The 20,497-nt window shown below is 35.6% G+C and overlaps 1 protein-coding gene across 11 annotated transcripts in view; it reads left to right on the forward strand.

Moving 5' to 3' along the window:
• The window catches only part of pde1ca (phosphodiesterase 1C, calmodulin-dependent a), a 79,914-nt gene that overhangs the window by 54,600 nt on the left and 4,817 nt on the right, over nucleotides 1-20,497 (forward strand). For 8 of the 11 annotated variants that reach the window (XR_013207332.1, XM_077245150.1, XM_077245142.1 and 5 more), the window contains 14 exons: nucleotides 2,374-2,487; nucleotides 3,741-3,923; nucleotides 4,224-4,290; nucleotides 8,438-8,554; nucleotides 9,073-9,213; nucleotides 10,193-10,293; nucleotides 10,378-10,506; nucleotides 11,355-11,456; nucleotides 11,619-11,739; nucleotides 14,487-14,568; nucleotides 14,649-14,772; nucleotides 16,831-17,003; nucleotides 18,340-18,687; nucleotides 20,300-20,356. Coding sequence is in view for 10 of the 11 variants with exons in the window: in XM_077245150.1 (XP_077101265.1) it covers nucleotides 2,374-2,487; nucleotides 3,741-3,923; nucleotides 4,224-4,290; nucleotides 8,438-8,554; nucleotides 9,073-9,213; nucleotides 10,193-10,293; nucleotides 10,378-10,506; nucleotides 11,355-11,456; nucleotides 11,619-11,739; nucleotides 14,487-14,568; nucleotides 14,649-14,772; nucleotides 16,831-17,003; nucleotides 18,340-18,687; nucleotides 20,300-20,356 (1,859 nt within the window). In the remaining variant the exon portion in view is untranslated. The remainder of the gene's footprint in view (nucleotides 1-2,373; nucleotides 2,488-3,740; nucleotides 3,924-4,223; nucleotides 4,291-8,437; nucleotides 8,555-9,072; nucleotides 9,214-10,192; nucleotides 10,294-10,377; nucleotides 10,507-11,354; nucleotides 11,457-11,618; nucleotides 11,740-14,486; nucleotides 14,569-14,648; nucleotides 14,773-16,830; nucleotides 17,004-18,339; nucleotides 18,688-20,299; nucleotides 20,357-20,497) is intronic. The other 3 variants (XM_077245141.1, XM_077245147.1, XM_077245148.1) reach the window with 1 other exon arrangement.

Genomic DNA, 20,497 nt, shown 5'->3' on the forward strand with positions numbered 1-20,497 from the left:
AAAAGCAGTTCCCTGTTGACACCTGTCTGATGGACATTAAAAGTCAATTTCCCTGTAGTATTCAGCTCAAGGAAATTGCAACATGTTGATGCATTTAATTTTCAGCGTATCCCGTTCGCAGACATTACAGAGCTAAGAAATCAGGGCTAAAACACATTTACGTTCCTCTATTCCTATAGCCCATAATTCTGATGCAGTCCTTCATTTGAAACATGCTTACTAAATCTGATCCTGTGGTCTAATGGTTTAATCATATGCATCTAATCTGGCTCTTTCTCTGTATAGAAAGGTCATACATTGTGCAGTCTTGTCCGAGCGGACGTGCACGCTTAAAGAATTTTTGCTCTTATCATTTCTGCTCCAGACAGATTCTAGGAAGTACTAATCCTCTAATGGGATGGCATTGAATTGGTGCATCGATTGCGTGTTTTTCTGAAGCAGGGGATTCCTTGGGGAACCAGGGGAATGTGTTTCTGCTCTGCCTCGTCTGTTTTGATAACATTGTTCAAACAGCATGTCCTCGACCCTGTTTCCGACGTCACGCTTTTCAGTTGAACGAGAGCACTTCATTCAAATAACACAGCTGCCAACCACTTGAAGAGAGAAGACAGGAGACCATTGAGAGGAAAGTCACAAGTTGCCATTTTTTGGTAGAAATGGACATAACTTAAGCTATACTCCCAAACCAACCTATATAAATATTTGTTAATTTTTATTATTATTCCATTTTTATTATCGTATCAGAACTGATTTTTTTTATCTTTTTTTTTATCACTTAAATAAACACTTCTTCAAAGTAATAATCAATATTAAAATAAAAAAGTAAAAAACAAATTAAGTGCTTTTAGTTTTTCAGATATCAACTGGTTGAGTCAGTATTCATTACTACCAGTATGGAATTAACAATGGTATTTGTTATTTTTATTTGTGATTGTATTAAAATCCTATGTTCACAAAAAGTGCCATTATGCTACAATGTTGCCATTTTTTTAAAACTAGTTTTTAACATGATTTTTAGACATGTTGCATGATACTACCATATAATTACAATGTAATTACCATGTACCATTGTACTGCAATGTTGGCTTTTTTGGTTTGTTTTTAACATGATTTTTTGACCTGTACCATGGTATTACCATGCGTAGAGGGGACATTTACAGTAGATGTATGTATTGTGTAGCCTAAATACAATAGTATATGAATTTCGGTGTATTATATTATACAATCATATTGTCATAGTACCTTGTTTTATATATATATATATATATATATATATATATATATATATATATATATATATATATTATAGTACTGATACATGTGCATATTGATATCGCATACTATTTACATGGAACTCTGAGGAATACTATGGAATTTTCATGGTACCATGTCCAAAAATATGAACAGCATCCTGTCAAAAGTTAATCAGCAGATTCCGATTGCAGAATCCTGCTGCTGCACTAGAAAAGCACATGATTGAACAGAACTATGAATTTAAGTGGACAGTGGATTAACTGCATGATTTCACCCTGCTTCATCACTGCATGCTGCTCAGGCTCGCGTGGTCCAGTCATTTGGGATGGGAATTGGGTCAAATTGTTTCCTGTGTTCTCCATTCATGCAAACACCCAGACCCATACAGAAAAATGTCTCTGCTGCTCACACCTGGGACATCACTGTTGGCCTTTTGATGTGGCCCTTTGTCCACATGACTGAAGATCACTTCAGAGATGCTTTACGTGGCTCATAAACAAAACAGCGATGCATACTGTTCACTGAATTACAGCCATGTAGCTAGCGTACTTCATGCTGCTTATTTTTTGAGCAGTGGGAATCCAGAGAAAAAAATGCTGCTTAAAAAGTATAAAATATGTTTGCCTAAATAACTTTCATTTAGCATGGGGACTTTCAACTAAGACAAAGCAGGTGTTTCACGGTATATCTTTATTATAATACACTTTCAGTTGGTTTAGATAACAGCTGAACACTTTCAGCTTATTCACATCAGTTTATTTCGGAGCAGTGAAAAGAATCTGGAGACTGTCAACAATAAAGAGCTCTTTTATCATCTTTAGCAATAAAGATGATGGATGAATCTGTTCTTTTTTGTCTAAAATGCATTCGGTAGCCACAAACCAACCACAGTATGTTCACAGTTTGGGCTTAAACTGACTTTTAAAACTTGCCTCAAACTTCAAAAAGCTGATGACACCAATAAACCCATTGAGCACACTAAAACTTTTAATCCGATCTACATCAAGACTTGGATTGAATCTACATTTTATTTTATTTTATTTATTATGTAAAGACCAAAGGCCCATAAAATCCAAATATAATTTTTTTCCTAATCAAATTATTTATTTATTTTTTCAGGCTGAGATGTTTGGTGAAACAGTTGGAGAGAGGTGAAGCTTCTGTTGTGGACCTGAAGAAAAACCTAGAATATGCTGCATCCGTTTTGGAGTCTGTCTATATTGAAGAGACGAGGTAAGCACAACTCTGACACACACATTGTGAATATCCTCACATGTTAAATCATCACATTTGGGGTCAGATATCAGGTATCAGAGGTATATGTCATTCCTAGAGTGTGTTAGATTGTTTAATCCCTAAAGCTGCTCTTAAACCCCTATGTTGATTCTGTAATGCTGTATTCTCTCTGCAATGAGTGTTCTAGTATTTAATGTGTTTAGTTCAGTTGTTTAGACAGAAATTGAAATTTTGGCCACCATCTGAGAAGGAAATGTGCCATGCATCAAATTAAAGACAAAATTCTATTATTCACTCAACCTCTTGTTTTTCCAAACCTGTTTGCCTTTTTTCCATGAAACACAAAAGGAACATCTTGCAGGATGTACATGTTTTTGTTGTTGTTGATTTCTAGGCAATTGCAATGAATGGGGCTTTCAGACTTCACAAAGGATTTAAAACACCATAAAAGTTTCCCATATATAACATTGTGAGAGGAACAAACCACAATTAAAGTAATTATTAGCAGAAAGTCTCGACATCCACCCTCTTCTTGGTATGTTTATGAGAGAATTGGCAATGGCCGAATTTTTTAATCTTTTTTTCTTTAATCTTTTTTTCTTTCTTTTTTTCTTTTCATTGAACATATTGATTCTGTTCACAAAGCCAGTTTAAATGATTCAGTCATGAATCTGACTAATGGGTTCTAATGATCAACTCACTGACTCAAAAACATAGTAAAACTCAAACACAGATCAAACATGACATAACCCTGACAATTGAGGTCAAAATTATGAAATACTAAGTCACATTTATGAGATAAAAAAGTGCAATTATGACAAAAACTAAATTATTACATGACTCATAATTATAATAAAGTTGAAGTTATTACTATAACTATGACTTTTGTCATAAATTTGACTTCGTGTCATAATTATGAGTCAATGTAATAATATGCATTTTATCTTATAATTATTACTTTTTATATCATAGCTGTCATTTACCAAATCATGATTTTTTTTAACATGGTAGAAATGGCCTTCCATATGTACTGTAAGTTGTTTTTAGGTGATCAGATATGTTAGTTTCTTTGTCTTTGAAGGAGAATTGTATATTTTTATCCATCACTTTTGCTCACAGGCGTTTTGGCTGAAATTTCATCTGACGTGATCGGAAGTGACATGACTTACCCATTTAGTGTCTTCAGACAGCAATCATGTCTTATATTTGTGTGTGTGTGTGTGTGTGTGTGTGTGTGTGTGTTTCTGCAGGCGGTTGGTGGATACAGAAGATGAGCTCAGTGACATCCAGTCTGACTCGGTTCCCTCAGAAGTGCGTGATTGGTTGGCATCAACTTTCACACGTCAGATGGGGCTGATGTTAAGACGGTCGGAGGAGAAGCCGCGATTTCGCAGCATTGTACACGCAGTGCAAGCTGGGATATTTGTAGAAAGGTTTGTATGAGGTTTTCCAAGGCTACCAGTATAAAGTAAACCAATTTAAACCCTTTATACTTTCCAAGAACTGATCCAGAGCTGATACATTTTAAACAGGGACTGACTGGCTGGATCGATTGATCTGGACTGACCTGTGACCCTGCTGTGCATTTCCTATCTTGTGTTATTTTCCAGCACGGCATGCTCCTAAAATATTAATGTTAAAGGCCATCTGGAGTGAAACAAGGGATTTTCCCCTTTTTTCACTTCCCAGAAGCTCTCACACATTGACAGAAGTGTGTTATCTCTTTCTGACAGGATGTACCGACGGACCTCCAACATGGTGGGGCTGAGCTATCCGCCCAGCGTGATCACAGCCTTGAAGGTAATGCAACGGCCCAATCAGATTCAAGGTTGTGCCCTCAAATGCACATATGCACAAACACACGCACAACCTGGTCACACAGCATGAATGCGAAACGTGTGAATGCGACACATTTTGAATGCACAATAGCTTACGAGAGAAACAACAAGGCACAGGTTTGTCTCCAGGCAAACAGCCCTGTTTAATCAACCGAAGTGAACAATTGATCTTTCCCTCGGCCAGCTGGGTTACCTGGCACACACACACATCCATTTTGGACAGGACAGAGAGAGTTTGGACAGTTTTTGATATAGTCAGACAGTTAGTTGTCTTATAGGATGCTGTATATGTGGACAACATGGATTTTATTTCCTGTTGACACACAAAATCACACGAGATACATTTAAATTACGGTGGAAAAATAAATACAATACATTTTTGTGTATAGCAAAAAATTGGGGTCAGTAAGATTTTTTTATAAAAAAATTAGTACTTCTATTCAGCAAGGGCGCATTGAATTGATCGAAAGTTACAGTAAAGTCATTTATAATGTTACAAAAGGTTTCTACTTCAAATAAATGTTGTTCTCTATGAACTTTCTCTTCATCAAAGAATCTTGATTTTAAAAAAGATCACAGTTTCCACAAAAACATCACGAAGCAACGCGTTTTCAACATTGATAACAGTAAGAAATGTTTCTTGAACAGCAAATCAACATATTAGAGTGATTTCTGAAGGATCATGTGACACTGAAAACTGGTGAAGTAATGATGATGAAAATTCAGCTTTGCATCACAGGAATAAATTATATTTTAAAATGTATCAAAATAGAAAGCAGTTATTTTACAATATTACTGTATTTTTGATCAAGTAAATGTAGCCTTGGTGAGCATAAGAGTGACTTCTTTCAAAAACATTTTAAACTCTTACCAACCCCAAACTTTTGAATGCTAGTGTAGTAGGCAAAATGCAAGAGCAAATTCAAAATATTCCACTTTAATACTTTTCACATGAAATTATAATCCAGTATATACAGTACATCCAGCAAACTGCTGTTATTCGATCAAGAATGCCATTTCAGAGCTGTTATCAGCTGCATCTGTTCTCCTATCAGCTTCTCACATATATCACAATTGTGTCGTTTCAGTAATAAGTCTCCAATCTTCTAAAAATATTATTTTGTTCTGTTGCCTATTGTGATTCTAATATTCTTGCTGTCTTCTAAGGCTGTGTTTGGAATAGCAAATGCCCCTGCAGTATGTAGTATCACACTAGGCTGTGAACAGTACAGTATGCAGAATTTCATTGTCAATGGAATGCTCACATGGTCAAAAAAATACTTTTGAATTGAAAAAATATAGTGCCCGTATTATTCTATTTTAAACGCTCCTAATTTAGTTTGGAGGTCTGCTACAGTAGGTTTACATGCATCCAAAGTCCTAAAACCACTTTTTTTCTAAAAATATACATTGAAGGATCACCTCTTTTTTCACAGTGTCTGAAATGGTTTAATAATGGAATCAGTCTCTCTAAACCCCTCCTTTCTGAGAGCTTCCTCTTCTCTGATTGGTCAGATAACCCAGTCTGTTGTGATTGGTCTACAGATTACAGCGTGTGTTGGAAACAAAACCTACATTAGCATATCTGAATTTCAGCTCCGGAGGCTTCCTCGGCGCTTGATACATAGTGCTACGAACAGTAACAATGTATCAATTACAGTGCGAGTCCTCATTCTTTGGAATATGAAAATATGCAAGTGGATTCACAGCGCACAAAACAGTCTCGACATGTTGACAACACGACATGCTGCTACAACATGTTGCTTCTCAGCTAAAACTACAGTGTTTGAGGACGGGTCAAAGTACTGAGTATACGTTGTTCGCGGTCAGCCAATGAAGTCCATAGGCTGGCATTATGCAAATTTGTTGCAAAGCTACGTAGATTTGTTATGGAAGTGAGACTGGATTTTCTGACGACTCGTTTTGGCATTTCAGAATCGTTTCTTTCTTTTAGGATACAATAACTTTATTTGTCATGCACTTTGATATACATTACACACTGCATTAAAATGTAACATTCAAAAGAGAATAATAATAGGGGCACTTAAATGAAATAATACAACTTTTGTTGTGATGCATGTAAAGCTATGGATAAATATCTAGATTTTTAGAACACCCAGCATTTGTAAACATTCAAACCCATTTAAATTCCACATGCAACTTGTGTGCAAATAAAAACTGAATAATGTGGTGAACCTAGTGGTGAAGCCTCTAGGCTTGTATCACAAAGGGCAGAGGTTCAAACTTTAGAAATGGAATAGAGATCTCCTGCAGTCCCCTATAAGTCTTATGCCCTTAAGCAAGTCGGATTGCTTTATCTGCAAGTACTGTAAATGTCTAAAGTGTCTGCTAAGTGACTAATTAACAGAATACCAATACAGATGTTCTTGTCAAACAACAGCAGAAATTTGCTGGCTCCGTCCACCTAATCTTAATAGAAAATGAAGATAATAAGCTGAAACTAATTAGGCTTTGTTTAATATAAAGAGTTTTTAATCCTCTTTCTTTGTCCAGGCCTCACTTATAAAGAAGTGTAGAATCATTGAAGGTATCGATACGCTATTAAAAATCTTCAAAAAAATCTTCAAAAAAATCTCACTGACCCCAGACTTTTGAATGCTAGTGAATGATTTTTTAATATCTTGAATTACTCACTTACATCGCTTTAAGACCTCACAAAAAGGTTGTATAAGAACATTTTCGTGTCAGATTTTGCCTCACTTTTAAAATACATAGATTTTAAGATCAAATGTGATTGTACGAGTGTTTTATAAATGAGGCTGCAGGTTTGTACTGGATGTCCTGGTAGCTTCGCAGCAGGATTTTGGCCTCTCTCTCTCTCTTGATCTCACAGCAGTCAGTAGATCTGCATATATATCGCCACACATTGCCTGAAGCTATGGAAAGCTCTGAGCCGTGACTGAGACAGAGTGCAGGACAAATATTCCAATCTTAGGATGTGAATATTTAATGTAGCATTTTGCAAATGTTCATTGCAACCAACTAATCAAACCTACATAGAACTTTCTTTGAAAGTGATGAGATGAAATAACAGAGGGTCAAACTCAGAGTGGATGGGAGAGAGAGAGAGAGAGAGAGAGAGAGAGAGAGAGAGAGAGAGAGAGAGAGAGAGAGGAGAGAGAGGGAGAGAGAGAGAGAGAGAGAGAGAGAGAGAGAGAGAGAGAGAGAGAGAGAGAGAGAGAGAGAGAGAGAGAGAGAGAGAGAGAGAGAGAGAGAGATGGAAAAAAAATGGAGAATGCAGTTTAATGGATAAACCACAGGCGGCCATAATGTGGACCAAATCTCCTGTATTATTACTGGTTCATTTCATGACTCAGGATTGAAGTATAGAATGATAGAATCACACATCATTCATCATAGACCCTGTTTATAAGGGAGGTGAAAGTAATTTATACGTTATTAAAAAAAGACATGAGGTTGGTATTACTACATTATGTAAAAGCAGCAATTTGTAAGACTCCGGGACTGTGAACATCTTATCACGTTTATAGGCATCATAAAATGAAGTCGTAGAAGTTGCTTTTTCATAGCTCAGAAGATGCATAGAGATCTCATTTATGAATTTTGGGAAAAAAGTTATCCACGATTATATACACTACCATTCAAAAGTTTGGAGTCAGTACGAATTTTTTTTTTTAATGAAACATACTTTTATTCAGAAATGACGAATTAAATTAATCAAAAGTGACATTTATAATGTAACAAAATATTTCTATTTCAAATAAATGCTTTTTCTTGAGCACCAAATCAGCATATTAGAATGATTTCTGAAGGATCAAGAAGTAATGATCCTGCAAATACAGCTTTGCCATTAGAGGAATACATTACATTTTAAAATATGCTCAAAAACAGTTATTTCAAATTGTAATAATATTTCACAATATTACTGTTTTTTAATCAACCAAATGCAGCCTTATGAGCATAAGTTACTTCTTTTAAAAACATGAATGAATCTTACAGACCTCAAGAGATTTTGAGCAATAGTGTATTTCATGTTTAAAATGTTGATTGTATTGATATGATAATAATGATAACTTGGCTAGGATGTTAATACACTAACAGATCTGTCTGTTTTGTTGTTGGTCTAGCATGTGGACACGTGGTCGTTTGACGTCTTCACACTGAATGAAGCCAGTTCAGATCATTCACTGAAATTTATTTTTTATGAACTTCTGACCAGATATGATTTAATCAATCGCTTTAAGGTAAGATGCTCTCTCTTTTGTTTTCATTATAAGACCAAAAGTACAAGAAAAACTTTATCTCAGAGTGGTTTCCTTTGTAATATCATGGTATTGTTGATCTGAGTAAATAATAATAAGGAAATGTGAAAGATTTATGTATTTTTACATTTACCATCATTTACCATCACTTTTACAACCACATTTACAGGGACATTTCATAGCAAAGAAACCAACAAACAGATGGTCATCTACAAATGGCTATTTGACACTGTGGGTCACCATGAAATTGACAATTCTTATTTTTTTATGAATTTTTGGAGTATTATAAATGATTTATCTCTGCACACACTCACATGAGATCGACCAATAGCAAACCACAACAATCCAATCAATTCCTGATTGACAAAACAAAGTCTCGCCCTAAATTTTTTCTTGTTTGAGAAGCAGTTTCACTTAGGAATACGGGACAATAGGGAGGAATAGACTATTACAACTTCTGTTTCATGCCGATTTAAAGGCCTTTTTGTGCATCTCCTCAGATCCCTGTTTCTGCTCTGGTGTCTTTTGTGGAGGCCCTGGAGGTGGGCTACAGCAAACACAGAAACCCATACCATAACCTAATCCACGCCGCCGACGTCACCCAGACAGTGCATTACCTTCTGCTCAAGACCGGCATGGTTGTAAGTCCAGAATTGCACCGCCAGAAACCTTCTTCCGAAAAAAAGTCTCCTATGCTGTATGAATTTAATCAACAGTCCTGCCATCGGGGATTTGTGTATGTTTATGTGTGCTTGCGTAAAATAATCATGTACATCGAGTCCCCTCGGTTGTTTATTATCAATATCATTTCTACTGAACTGAGCTGTTGAAGTATGTTTTAATAAGCCTGACACTGCACTTGAGGTATTTATTGAGGTTGGGGTCCTCAGAACGGTCCGTTCTCACTTCATGATGCCGCTCATATACCAATCGATAGGAAGTTAATCTCCCTCAACGCCTCAAAACACGCTCCTGTCACTCCCGCAGCGGGCTCATTAACCTCTCCGTGATGTGTGGACTTCACACTGGCGTCCTGACAAATGATTTGCCCCCTAGCATTTACACCACTGATGATTTCTTTTTGTTATTCTGGCTCTTTGGTGATTTAGTGCTAATACAAGATAATGTTATGCACGGGAGAATATATGTGCAGAAGAATAAGGAACTAATATAATTTAATTTCCTGTATGCTTATCTTCAGTTCAGCAGAATGATATTATTATTTATAGAAGAATACGGAATGGGGCTTTAAACTGTCTGATAACGAAGTGGGTTTTTTACAGTAGAATAGATAGTTAAACACAAAAGGTGTTTGGAGTGGTTTATTTTTTTGGTGTGTGATTGTTAATGTGGTCACTAGGCCCAAAAACGTCTTTCTATTGAGTTGTCCTCAAAGTCTGCACTTTAAAACAAACATTACAACACAGCCAGTGTAGTTTCATTCATGAACAAATGACTCTGAGCTGTTCTATTTAGTGAATTAAAAATATACAGGACAAGCAGTGCAGTCTGATTCCTGAACGTATGACTCTTTTGAGCCATTCCTTTTTTAGTAAATCAAAAATGTAAAGGGATTTTCTTGTTTCTGCAGCATTTTTCTTGTTATTTCCCTTCTTCCAGAATTGGTTAACCGAGTTAGAGATCTTCGCTATGCTGTTTGCCGCGGCTGTGCACGATTACGAACACACTGGCACTACCAACAACTTCCACATACAGACCCGGTATTATTGAAAGTAAACACCAGTATCATTCAGTTCAGCAGACCCAATACATCAGTGGCCTTGAACAGAACTTGTGTTTTACAGATCCGACACAGCCATACTATACAATGACCGTGCCGTACAGGAAAACCACCACGTGAGCGCTGCATATCGGCTCCTGCAGGAAGACGATGAAATGAACATCCTCTACAATTTGTCGAAAGATGACTGGAGGTTAGAAACGTGTGGCAAACATCAAATTAGCTAAATCAGTAATCTTGCTTGAGGAGAACATTTTTGAAGTTCCACAATGTACTTATTTTCTAGTTGTGATGCTTATCATCAATAAAATCATCCCCTTGCAATGGATCCATTTCTTATCCAATAAAGGTTGCTATATATTTTCATGTATAAAATATCAAATTTATCATTTGAATAATATATCATGATAAATATGTAAAATTAATATTATAAAATATTTAAATTGTAATATATTTATATTAAAATATACTAAATGTGTACTATAATATATAAATAGAATATGTAAAATGTGTATAAAAAAAATCAGATTTTTTTTATTAAGTTGACAATGTATTTGTTTTTTTTAACTTTTAGATGTATAAGGGGGAGAAAACTTAAAACTATGACTTTCAGTGTAATAAAATAGTGATTAATCTCATTATTTCTGACCAGGGTGTTAAAAGCAGAATGAAAACATTTTTGGTGTTTTTTAACACTATTTTCCTCTTTTTCATGGGACCCTCTGGGAGACACCAGTTTGAATACCCCTGCTTTATAGAACTTATAATAACCAATAACTAACTAATGTGCGTACATGAAGAACCTATATTACATAAAATGCATTAAATGCACCGAAATTAAATATATGATCTGTGCTGTGCCAGATTAAGGTCAGATTTTGTGAATGCATATCAAATCAAAATATATTTATTTATATATAATCAAAAGATTAAATCAAATCAAAAACCATGTACATCAAAATGGTTCTTGATAAGACGAGAGTTCTTGTAACATGCTGTAAAGGCTGTAAAGTATTTACTTAAAACTTTTCTTTCTCTCAGAGAATTGAGGGCCCTGGTGGTCGAGATGGTCCTGGCCACCGACATGTCCTGTCACTTCCAGCAGATTAAAGCCATGAAGAACTTCCTCCAGCAGCCAGAAGCGTAAGTTCGGTCACACACATCAGGGTAACGAGGAGGAAGATAATCACACACTGTTCATTCGAAAACATTTCTGCATCTACAGATATTCATATCCACATAATGAGAGGTTGGACAGAGTGTTTATAACAGCTCTGAGGGGCTGAACATCTCTGTCCTCTGCAGGATTGATAAACCCAAGGCCTTATCCCTGTTACTGCACACCGCTGACATCAGCCACCCTGCCAAAAACTGGAACATGCACCACCGCTGGACCACCTCACTGCTGGAGGAGTTCTTCAGACAGGTCAGTGTCCCGAGACCTTCGGATTTCAGTGTAACGTCTTATATTCTAATTATAGAAGCATATAAGTCTTATCAAACTTATTCTGAGTCATATTGAACCCCAAAATAAAAAAAAAGAAATTATATTTTGTAAAAAATAAATAAATAAAATAAAATTAAAAAAAATATATATATATATATATATAATATGCTGATATAGTATTCAGTAATAATTGAACAAATTAACAATTACATAATTATATAGTAATTACAATAATAATATTTATTTAATAATAAATAAGTATAACTTAAATTATTAACAGTTTATTAAGTAAGGGTTAATGCCCGACGAGGTGTCCATTGTCAGGTTTTAATGGACGACGGCGAGGTGTGAACCGGCCGACGCGCAGCGGAGGCTCCGCCGAAGCCTGCAGCCAATCAGAATCGAGTATTCACCCAGACCATGGAATAATAATAATTAATTAATTAATTAATTAATTAATTAATTAATTAATTAATTAATTAATTACCGTAATAATTGATTCCACTCCTCCAATTTTGCTACCATATACATATATATGTGTATACAGTATATATATATTAAATATATTTAATTGATTAATTTAATTGACAATAATATTTTAAATCAATTCAATATAAAATTAAGATATTAAAGATGAATTTAAATAAACTGTAAAATATTTATACATATGGTATTATTTGCTTCATGTAATGCACTCTTATTTTAATAATAAAAATGTGTCCAGACAGAATAATTTTGTCACTGTAAGTGTGATGAAAATTTAATTTATTTAATTATTGCATTAAGGTAATTTGAGAATTTGAGGACAAAATGCCCGTAATTATCTTAAAACTACTGTGAACATGCAACAACAACAAAAAACATCCAAATGCAAAAAAAAAAAACATTTTCTTCTTTTTCTTTTTGATTTGACAAGAATAAATGCTGAATAATTTATACATAAGCTACAGTAAATGTATGTAAACAAATCAAAATATTCAAATCTACAGTTGCCCTCAAGGATATCCTGTTTACTATAGCTACAAAGTAAGTGCCTCAAACTAAACTCTAAATGTCTCTGATCTGAATTTCATTTCACGCAAATCCGCAAATCCATCCGTGTTCTTCCTAGAAAGTGCTCATCATTGCAGCAGACCAATACCTTGTAAACGCAGCTTTGTTTCCCAGTGGGCCTATAAAAACCCTGGGCACCCCGACTCCCGGAAATTGTGTTCACAATCAGACTGGAGATTGAGGTTTTGAGTAAGCTCTTGCTATTTTTGTGTTCAATATGCATTGTGAATGGCCTGTGGTCGTGCTGTCTGAAGCTGAGAGCAGTGTCCCGTAGACATCTTTATTTAGTTCCTCAATCATACAGCGAGTATTCTCTCTCTCTCTCTCTCTCTCTCTCGCTCTCGCTCTCGCTCTCGCTCTCTCTCTCTCTCTCTCTCTCTCTCGCTCTCGCTCTCTCTCTCTCTCTCTCTCTCTCTCTCGCTCTCGCTCTCGCTCTCGCTCTCGCTCTCTCTCTCTCTCTCTCTCTCTCTCGCTCTCGCTCTCGCTCTCGCTCTCTCTCTCTCTCTCTCTCTCTCTCTCTCTCTCTCTCTCTCTCTCTCTCTCTCTCTCTCTTGCTCTGTCATTTCATCGTCCATATTCCCATTCTGTGGTCATCAGCACTCTGATCTAATCTCAAATTGAGTCTTAATCTTATTTAGCATTCCAAGCCTGTAACAGCCTTAAATCCCATTAATCTCCTATAAACATCCATTCCCCGCATTCTAACCTCAACATTTGAATCTCGGCTGCTTCACTCCATTCCATCAGCTTTTTTGCATCTCTATGAAGATGTAGAAAGTCATTCAGAATTGCTCTCAAGTACGTTTTCTTTCTTGTTTGATTGAATATATAATAATGCGGTAGAGTTCAGTTTTCGTGCTAAATGAAAACGGATCTAATTCTGATATTAACAGTGTGTTTTTAAGACATGATTATCTCTCCTATAGTGCCCAACCAATTAACTTGCCATTGTCTGATTTGATATCTCACCGGTCCCATCTTGGTGTTCCTACAAGAGTGAAATTGAATCTATGATTTATTGACGTGTAGGCGAATAACTGATCAGTTCATTGCAGGTAAATCACCCCACAGAAATTATCATTGTAATTTCAGGGGCAGGATGAAATATCGCTCAGCGTTGCTCAAGGAAATTGGTGATGACCGTGAAAGGAGTGATTTGCAAAACATCCTGTGGAACGTAATTTGTTAAGAGCCTATTTTCTTTAGAGGTCATAGCTTTATTATTTGGCCTAAAGACAATCATAGCAAAGATAATTACAGCTATCGTGTCTCAGGATTATCTATGATATTTGCAAATGAAGTGTTATGGGCTGATTCAGAGGAATAATGAGAATGCAGATGAGCTGAACACAAGGGATTCCAGTTGAATTGCAATGAACTGAAATCTAAACCAAAATCTTTATTTCGTCTGGATTGGTCAGGTAAAGGGGTCATATCATGAGAAGGGGTCATTATTTCATCTTTTGAAATAAAAGTCAATATACAATATATAAGTTTCAGAACTAATACCCACTTATTTTAATAACTATAATAAGTACATAGTATGTATATGCGGAACAGGAATATAATAAAGTGCTACCAGACATGTTAAAATCTATTAAATAACCGCTTTCATAATCAGAAATGCTAACCGGTGCTAATTGGTGCTTGTGCTCTTCTACTTTGTGTTACAGGGTGATAAGGAGGCAGAGCTTGGACTTTCTTTCTCTCCTTTATGTGACCGCAAGTCTACCATGGTGGCCCAGTCTCAGATCGGTGAGTGATCAGGCTTGTGTGTGGATTAATAGGATATGGTATACCCTGTAGTATAATGCTGTGTTTCACTTTTCTAACAGGTTTCATTGATTTCATTGTTGAGCCCACCTTCACTGTGCTGACAGACATGATTGATAAAATAGTGACTCCGCTGATCGAAGAGGCCTCACCCTCTTCTGTCCTGGCTGGATTCAGGCGCTCCAGGTGAGGACAATTGACCTATGGCTAAGCCACGCCCCCTCCACTCACTCGGACAAACAGTCAACATTCAGTGACAGGGCAGGCATTATGGCAGCTGTCACAGTAGGAGACATTTCACAGGAGGCAATTGATGATTTTTGGAGACAGAAAGATTACATAGATTATATTTTGGTAGAAAGTTGTCTACAATGCTGTGCTTCAATATGTAATTAATGCTTCATGATCAAAAATAAATATTTACAGGTCTAAGTTGCATACGTTTCCAGGACAAGCCTTTTTACCCTCTTTACCAAGAGTACCTCTACGTTAGTTTGGTGCAACAGTATTTACATGAATCATTCAGCACAACATTGCTAACATTTGTTATTTCGGTTATTTACAGATACGTTAATGAAGCTAAGTGACATGATGTACAACGCAGCTAGAAGCCAACGTTAACGTTTTCTAATGTTAGGCTAACGTTACGAGATGTTAAAGATAACGTTCAAGTACGTTGTTGACTTATCTTAGAACAGATGTAGACATCCTTGTTTAATTAATCCACGTTTAGTTGGTGTTGTGGTCTACCGCATCACTTAATCCAGACACTTATCTCGGTTGAGATGTTGCTTGGGAAAGGGTAAAAAATACACACCGTCGTCCAGCCTCTCGGGATACCTAGTGTCGGAGTTGCGTGTACCCCATGCACACCGTTTGACCATTTTAAACTTAAAATGACAAGATAAAACATAAAAACGAAAGAAAACTGACTAACTGCGATGCATTTCAATGGACGAGGAAGCAGAGAATGTCCGAGTGTATTGGGGTAGCTATGCGCACTGTGATTGGCTCATCGTGTTTGGGGGCGTGGCCTAGCCATAGGTCAATTGAGTGAGCGGCAACAACGCTGCACTTTTAAAGCTCCATATTTAAAGAGCTAACATTCAAAAGTTTGGGGTCTGTATTTTTTATTTGTTTCTTAGCAAATGAATGCTTTTTCTCTGCAAAGAAGCATTACATTTATAACAAGTAAAACATTTCAAATTTCAAATAAATTGTTCTTTTGAGCTTTCTATTCATCAAAGAATCTTGAAATATGTATCTTGGTTTCCACAAAAATATTAAGCAGCACAATTAAGCAGCAAATCATCATATTAGAGAGTGATTTCTGAAGGATCATGTGACACTGAAGACTGGAGCAATGATGCTGAAAATTCAGCTTTATCATCACAGGAATAAATTATATTTTAAAAAATATATTAAAATATAAAACAGTTATTTTAAATGTTCACATTATTCCAGATTTTACTGTGTTTTTGATCTAATAAATAAATGCAGCCTTGGTTAGCATATGAGACTTCTTTCAAAAACATTACAAAATCTTACCAACCCCAAACTTTTGAAAGCTAGTGTATATATGAAAAATATTTAAAATCATCCTTTGAAACAAGCAAAAGTCATGTGTACAGTAATTAACTTACAACAGAAGTCTATAGGGTGAGGGTATTGCACAGGGATAAAAAATACACACAATAATTAGTTTACATGCTAACATGAGATTGGTTTGATAGAGTCACATATTAGCTTTGTCTATCCAAAATTATTACAAAGTACTTTCATGACCATGTAAAGCCAGTAATTTCGCATAACAAAGATAGCAGAAATGGACTCTTTATGGAGCAAAAAACAGCCTCAGGAATTACGTTCTGTACTTCAGTTTAAAAGTCTGAAAAGTTGACTGAAAATTTTTTTTCTGTGTAATGTGAAATTATATTTTTGTAGATCTGCTCTGATCAAAAATATTGTATCAACAAGATATTGCTCTTGTGTAAATTGAAACATTGTGGAAAAAAATATTTTAAGTCGGCTCTTGTCAGTGAGTAAAAGAGGTTCACAAATCAATCTGAATGAGTTATTAGCAAATTGATCTAAATCAAAAATGAAAACGACTGGTCAAAATGTATCCTTCATTAGCTTGACAACTAATGACATTACACTTAAAAGTGATGTACTTTCATATAATCCAAAGACAAAAATTTACTAAATAAGCTAAATAAACCATTTCTCTGTGTGTTTGTGCAGTCTGAATAACATCCCGTCGGATGGGAAACGGTCTAGTGTGAGAAGCACTGGTTCGGAGGGCGGCACTTCCCATAACTGCTCCATAAACGCTGTCGAATTTAAGACCTTCAAAGTCACCTGGAACGAGGAAGTGCATAAAAACCGGGAAAAATGGAAAGCACAGGCCGCCAAAGGTAGAAAAACACTTTCATATCAAGATAAATCGAGATGTTGCACTGTAAATTATTAGGGCTGCTTGCTACTGGCGCTCAGACTAAAGGTTGGGGATTTAAACAAACCCCTAACACTAGATATTAACATTTGGCTTGTAACTTATGCTGAACATACATAAATGATACATCAAACGTGCAGCTGGTTTGATGATAGATCCAAGCCATATCTAGAGACCAGAAAATCATTGAGACTAAGGGCAACCACACATCATTCACAATACCGTAGTATGCAAGGGCAAGCACTACTCATCTTGTAAAAATCTAGTCTCAGAAATATAAATGAATTCAATATAAATAAAAGATTCAAGCTTAACAAATAAACAAGCATAAATCTTCCTAGCATGACTCTTGATCCCCATTTGGCACATATTTTTCGACATAAAATATGTTGTAATATTAAATTATGACTGTGGAGTGACATACGACGTGACCGCAGATCTCAGAGGAACACTTTATCATTTAAAGAAAATGTTTTCTGGCAATAGCATTAACTTGCTGTCACGTTATACATCCTGTTTCATTCATTTCTAGTAATACTTATTCAAATGTAGAAGAGGAGAAATGAGAGGATATTCCAAAAGATTGTTAAACTCTGACCTGTTCATTTGAAAAGTGTTTGACCAAAAGAAGATCTATACATCACAGACTGAACTCTTGGCTCAATACAAAGAATACACTGGAGTGGATCATATAGTTTAACATTTTGAATGTATTGTTATTTCCTTTTTGTAATTTATGTACGCTACCATTCAAAGTTTGGGGTCAGTAAGTTGTTGGGGTTTTTTTCAGAAATTGCATGGACACATTAAATTGATCAAAATTACAGTAAAGACATTTGTAATGTTACAAAAGATTTATATTTCAAATCAATGCTGTTCTTTTAACGTTTTTATTCGTCAAAGAATCCTGACAAAAATGTATCATGATTTCCACAAAAATATGAAACAGGAAAACTCTTTTCAACATTGATAATAATAAGAATAATGTTCAAATCAGCATTTTAGAAAGATTTCTGAAGGATCATGTGACACTGAAGACTGGAAAATTCAGCTTTGCCATCAAAGGAATAAATCACATTTTAAAATATATTCAAATAGAAATTTAATTAATAATAATGTCACAATAGTACAGTCTGTATTTCTGATCAAATAAAGAGACTTTTTTCAAAAACATTAAAAAACAATTGTCAATATTTGACCATATATCAACAGTAGTGTATCCAAAACAGAAGCCTGATAGTGCGACGACATATCCTGTTGCCCATATTCAGTAATAATGAACTGCATTTGTGTGTTAGATCTAGAAGAGAAGACTAAACAGGAAGAGATCGAGGAGAAAGAAAAGAAAACGGACACAGACACACACAGCACTGACAGCAAAGATGTTAATACTAAAACAGAAGACAAAATAAACACGGAGTCAAGTGTGAATTCACAAGACAAACTGAAGGAAGACGCAAGAGAAGAAAAGGATGCAAAGACAGATCGAGAAGACTCAAGCAAAGCTACAGTTGATAACAAAGAGCCCAGAGAGGAAGAGGGCAATAAAGACCCAGGGGGGGTGAATGGGGCTCAAAAACCAGCGTCTGATGCCAAAGAGCCCGAGACCAGCAGTGACACGGACAACAGTCTGCGAGCACACAACGGTGAGTGTCAAAGTTATAACAGTTCTTTACAATTATATACTGTTATTTGCAATAATATCTTCATATTTTTTAACAAAATGTGCTGCCTTTTGTGTCCTAACCAAAACACCTGTACTGACTGATACTTTAAAAGTACTTGGTGACCTTTGACCTTTGATTTACATTATACATGATATAAACTAGTGGTTGACTGATATCGGTTATGATAATGGCCAAAGACAATTTCGATATCTAGAGACTGACTGGATGATAGCAGAAGTAAAAAAAAAATAAATACTATGTTGAATATTTAACAATATAATATATAATTTTTTACATTTATATGTGTAAATAATGTCAGAATTTTTATTTATTTAATTTTAATGATTTCATTTTATATTTCCTAATACATTTAAATTAATTTAAAATATTTCCTCAAAATTGATTTAAGAGAAGATTTTGGAAAATAACTTATCGTACTATGCTGATCAACAATATTTCAATGCCAATATATCAGTCTATCACTATCATAAGCTGTACTATACTTGCTTTACCACTCCTAGCTTACCATTGTCATTGTTTGTGTTGTAACCACTGTCACATCCAAACTTTTACACGTTGGAAATAAGGTGGCTTTGTTCTTAATAGTTTTTAGTAAACTTGTAGCGCACTCTAATTCTTATTCTCATAATGTGTTTTATACAGAGTGGTCAATGTTGTGTAATGTGCTCTATAGTGTATACAATACAATTTATAGTATGCAGTATGGTGTATAGATTGCCATGTAATGTGTAGTTTACTGTTTAGGGCCCGATATACTCAAGGCAAAGTTCAAGGCAAATAGTGACCAGCGGTTTACTATCAGGAAACATCCCAACGCTGCCCATACTGAGTGTGCCGTTTAGATGAATATATAAAAATGTGTTGCACGCTTTCATCGCAATAGCACAACACAATACAACAAAAATAACAGTAGTGAGAAAACAGCAGTTAAGAAAGCAAATGATGTGAATCTGTTTGCACAAGCTCTGCAATTCGTCACTCCAGTCAAGACACATTTACTTATATAGCACTTTATACAATAGGTTGCTTTAAAGCATCAGCTTTATTTCATTTTCATTTTCTACTATTTATAGTAGAAGCTCTCCAGTGTGTGCTTTTTCAAACTCGCGATATGAATTTTGTTTTGGCCTGATTTTTTTCACAATTATGTCACACCAGTTCATTTTTCAATTTCGCTTGAAGTATATCGGGGCCTTTAATGTCCTCAAACTAGTGTACTAACTAGTGTATACTACTTACTAGTATGTTACTCTGTAATGTAGATTGTATTGTCGTTTGAAAGCACTGTGTGCTACAGTATTCTGAATTTTGTATATGCATTTATGTTCATCGTTTACTGTAGCTAAAAAAAACATTTTTTTTGGCAACTAAGGGCACATTTGATCAATTCAAACAAAACCTTGCAGGAAAAAACATAGAGCAATAATGCTGTTAAATAGTTAGTGTAGCAGGCGAAATGGGTGCTTATGTTAGAAAAGCGCTCGTATTTTCTTTTGTTTGTTTGTTTGTTTGTCTGTTTGTATGCCCTAAGCGGACTCGGTTAGTGACTCGTGTCTTATCTGAATGTCAGGAAACGAGGAACTGAACTCACCTGACAGTGACGACAGTGAAAGCAAGAGATCAGACGGTAACACCATCATCTCCTTTAACTGCTATTGGCATCACATAGTGGCTGAATCCTAATTTATACACTGAACACTGTGTTCTAACCAGCCGTATAAATATCCACGCTGAAAACCAAAATTACAGCAAATGAGGACATATCTGA

This window comes from Siphateles boraxobius, unplaced genomic scaffold (genome assembly GCF_051911475.1).
Source record: "Siphateles boraxobius isolate OS27281-9 unplaced genomic scaffold, OSU_SipBor_1 26, whole genome shotgun sequence".
Lineage (NCBI taxonomy): Eukaryota > Metazoa > Chordata > Actinopteri > Cypriniformes > Leuciscidae > Siphateles > Siphateles boraxobius.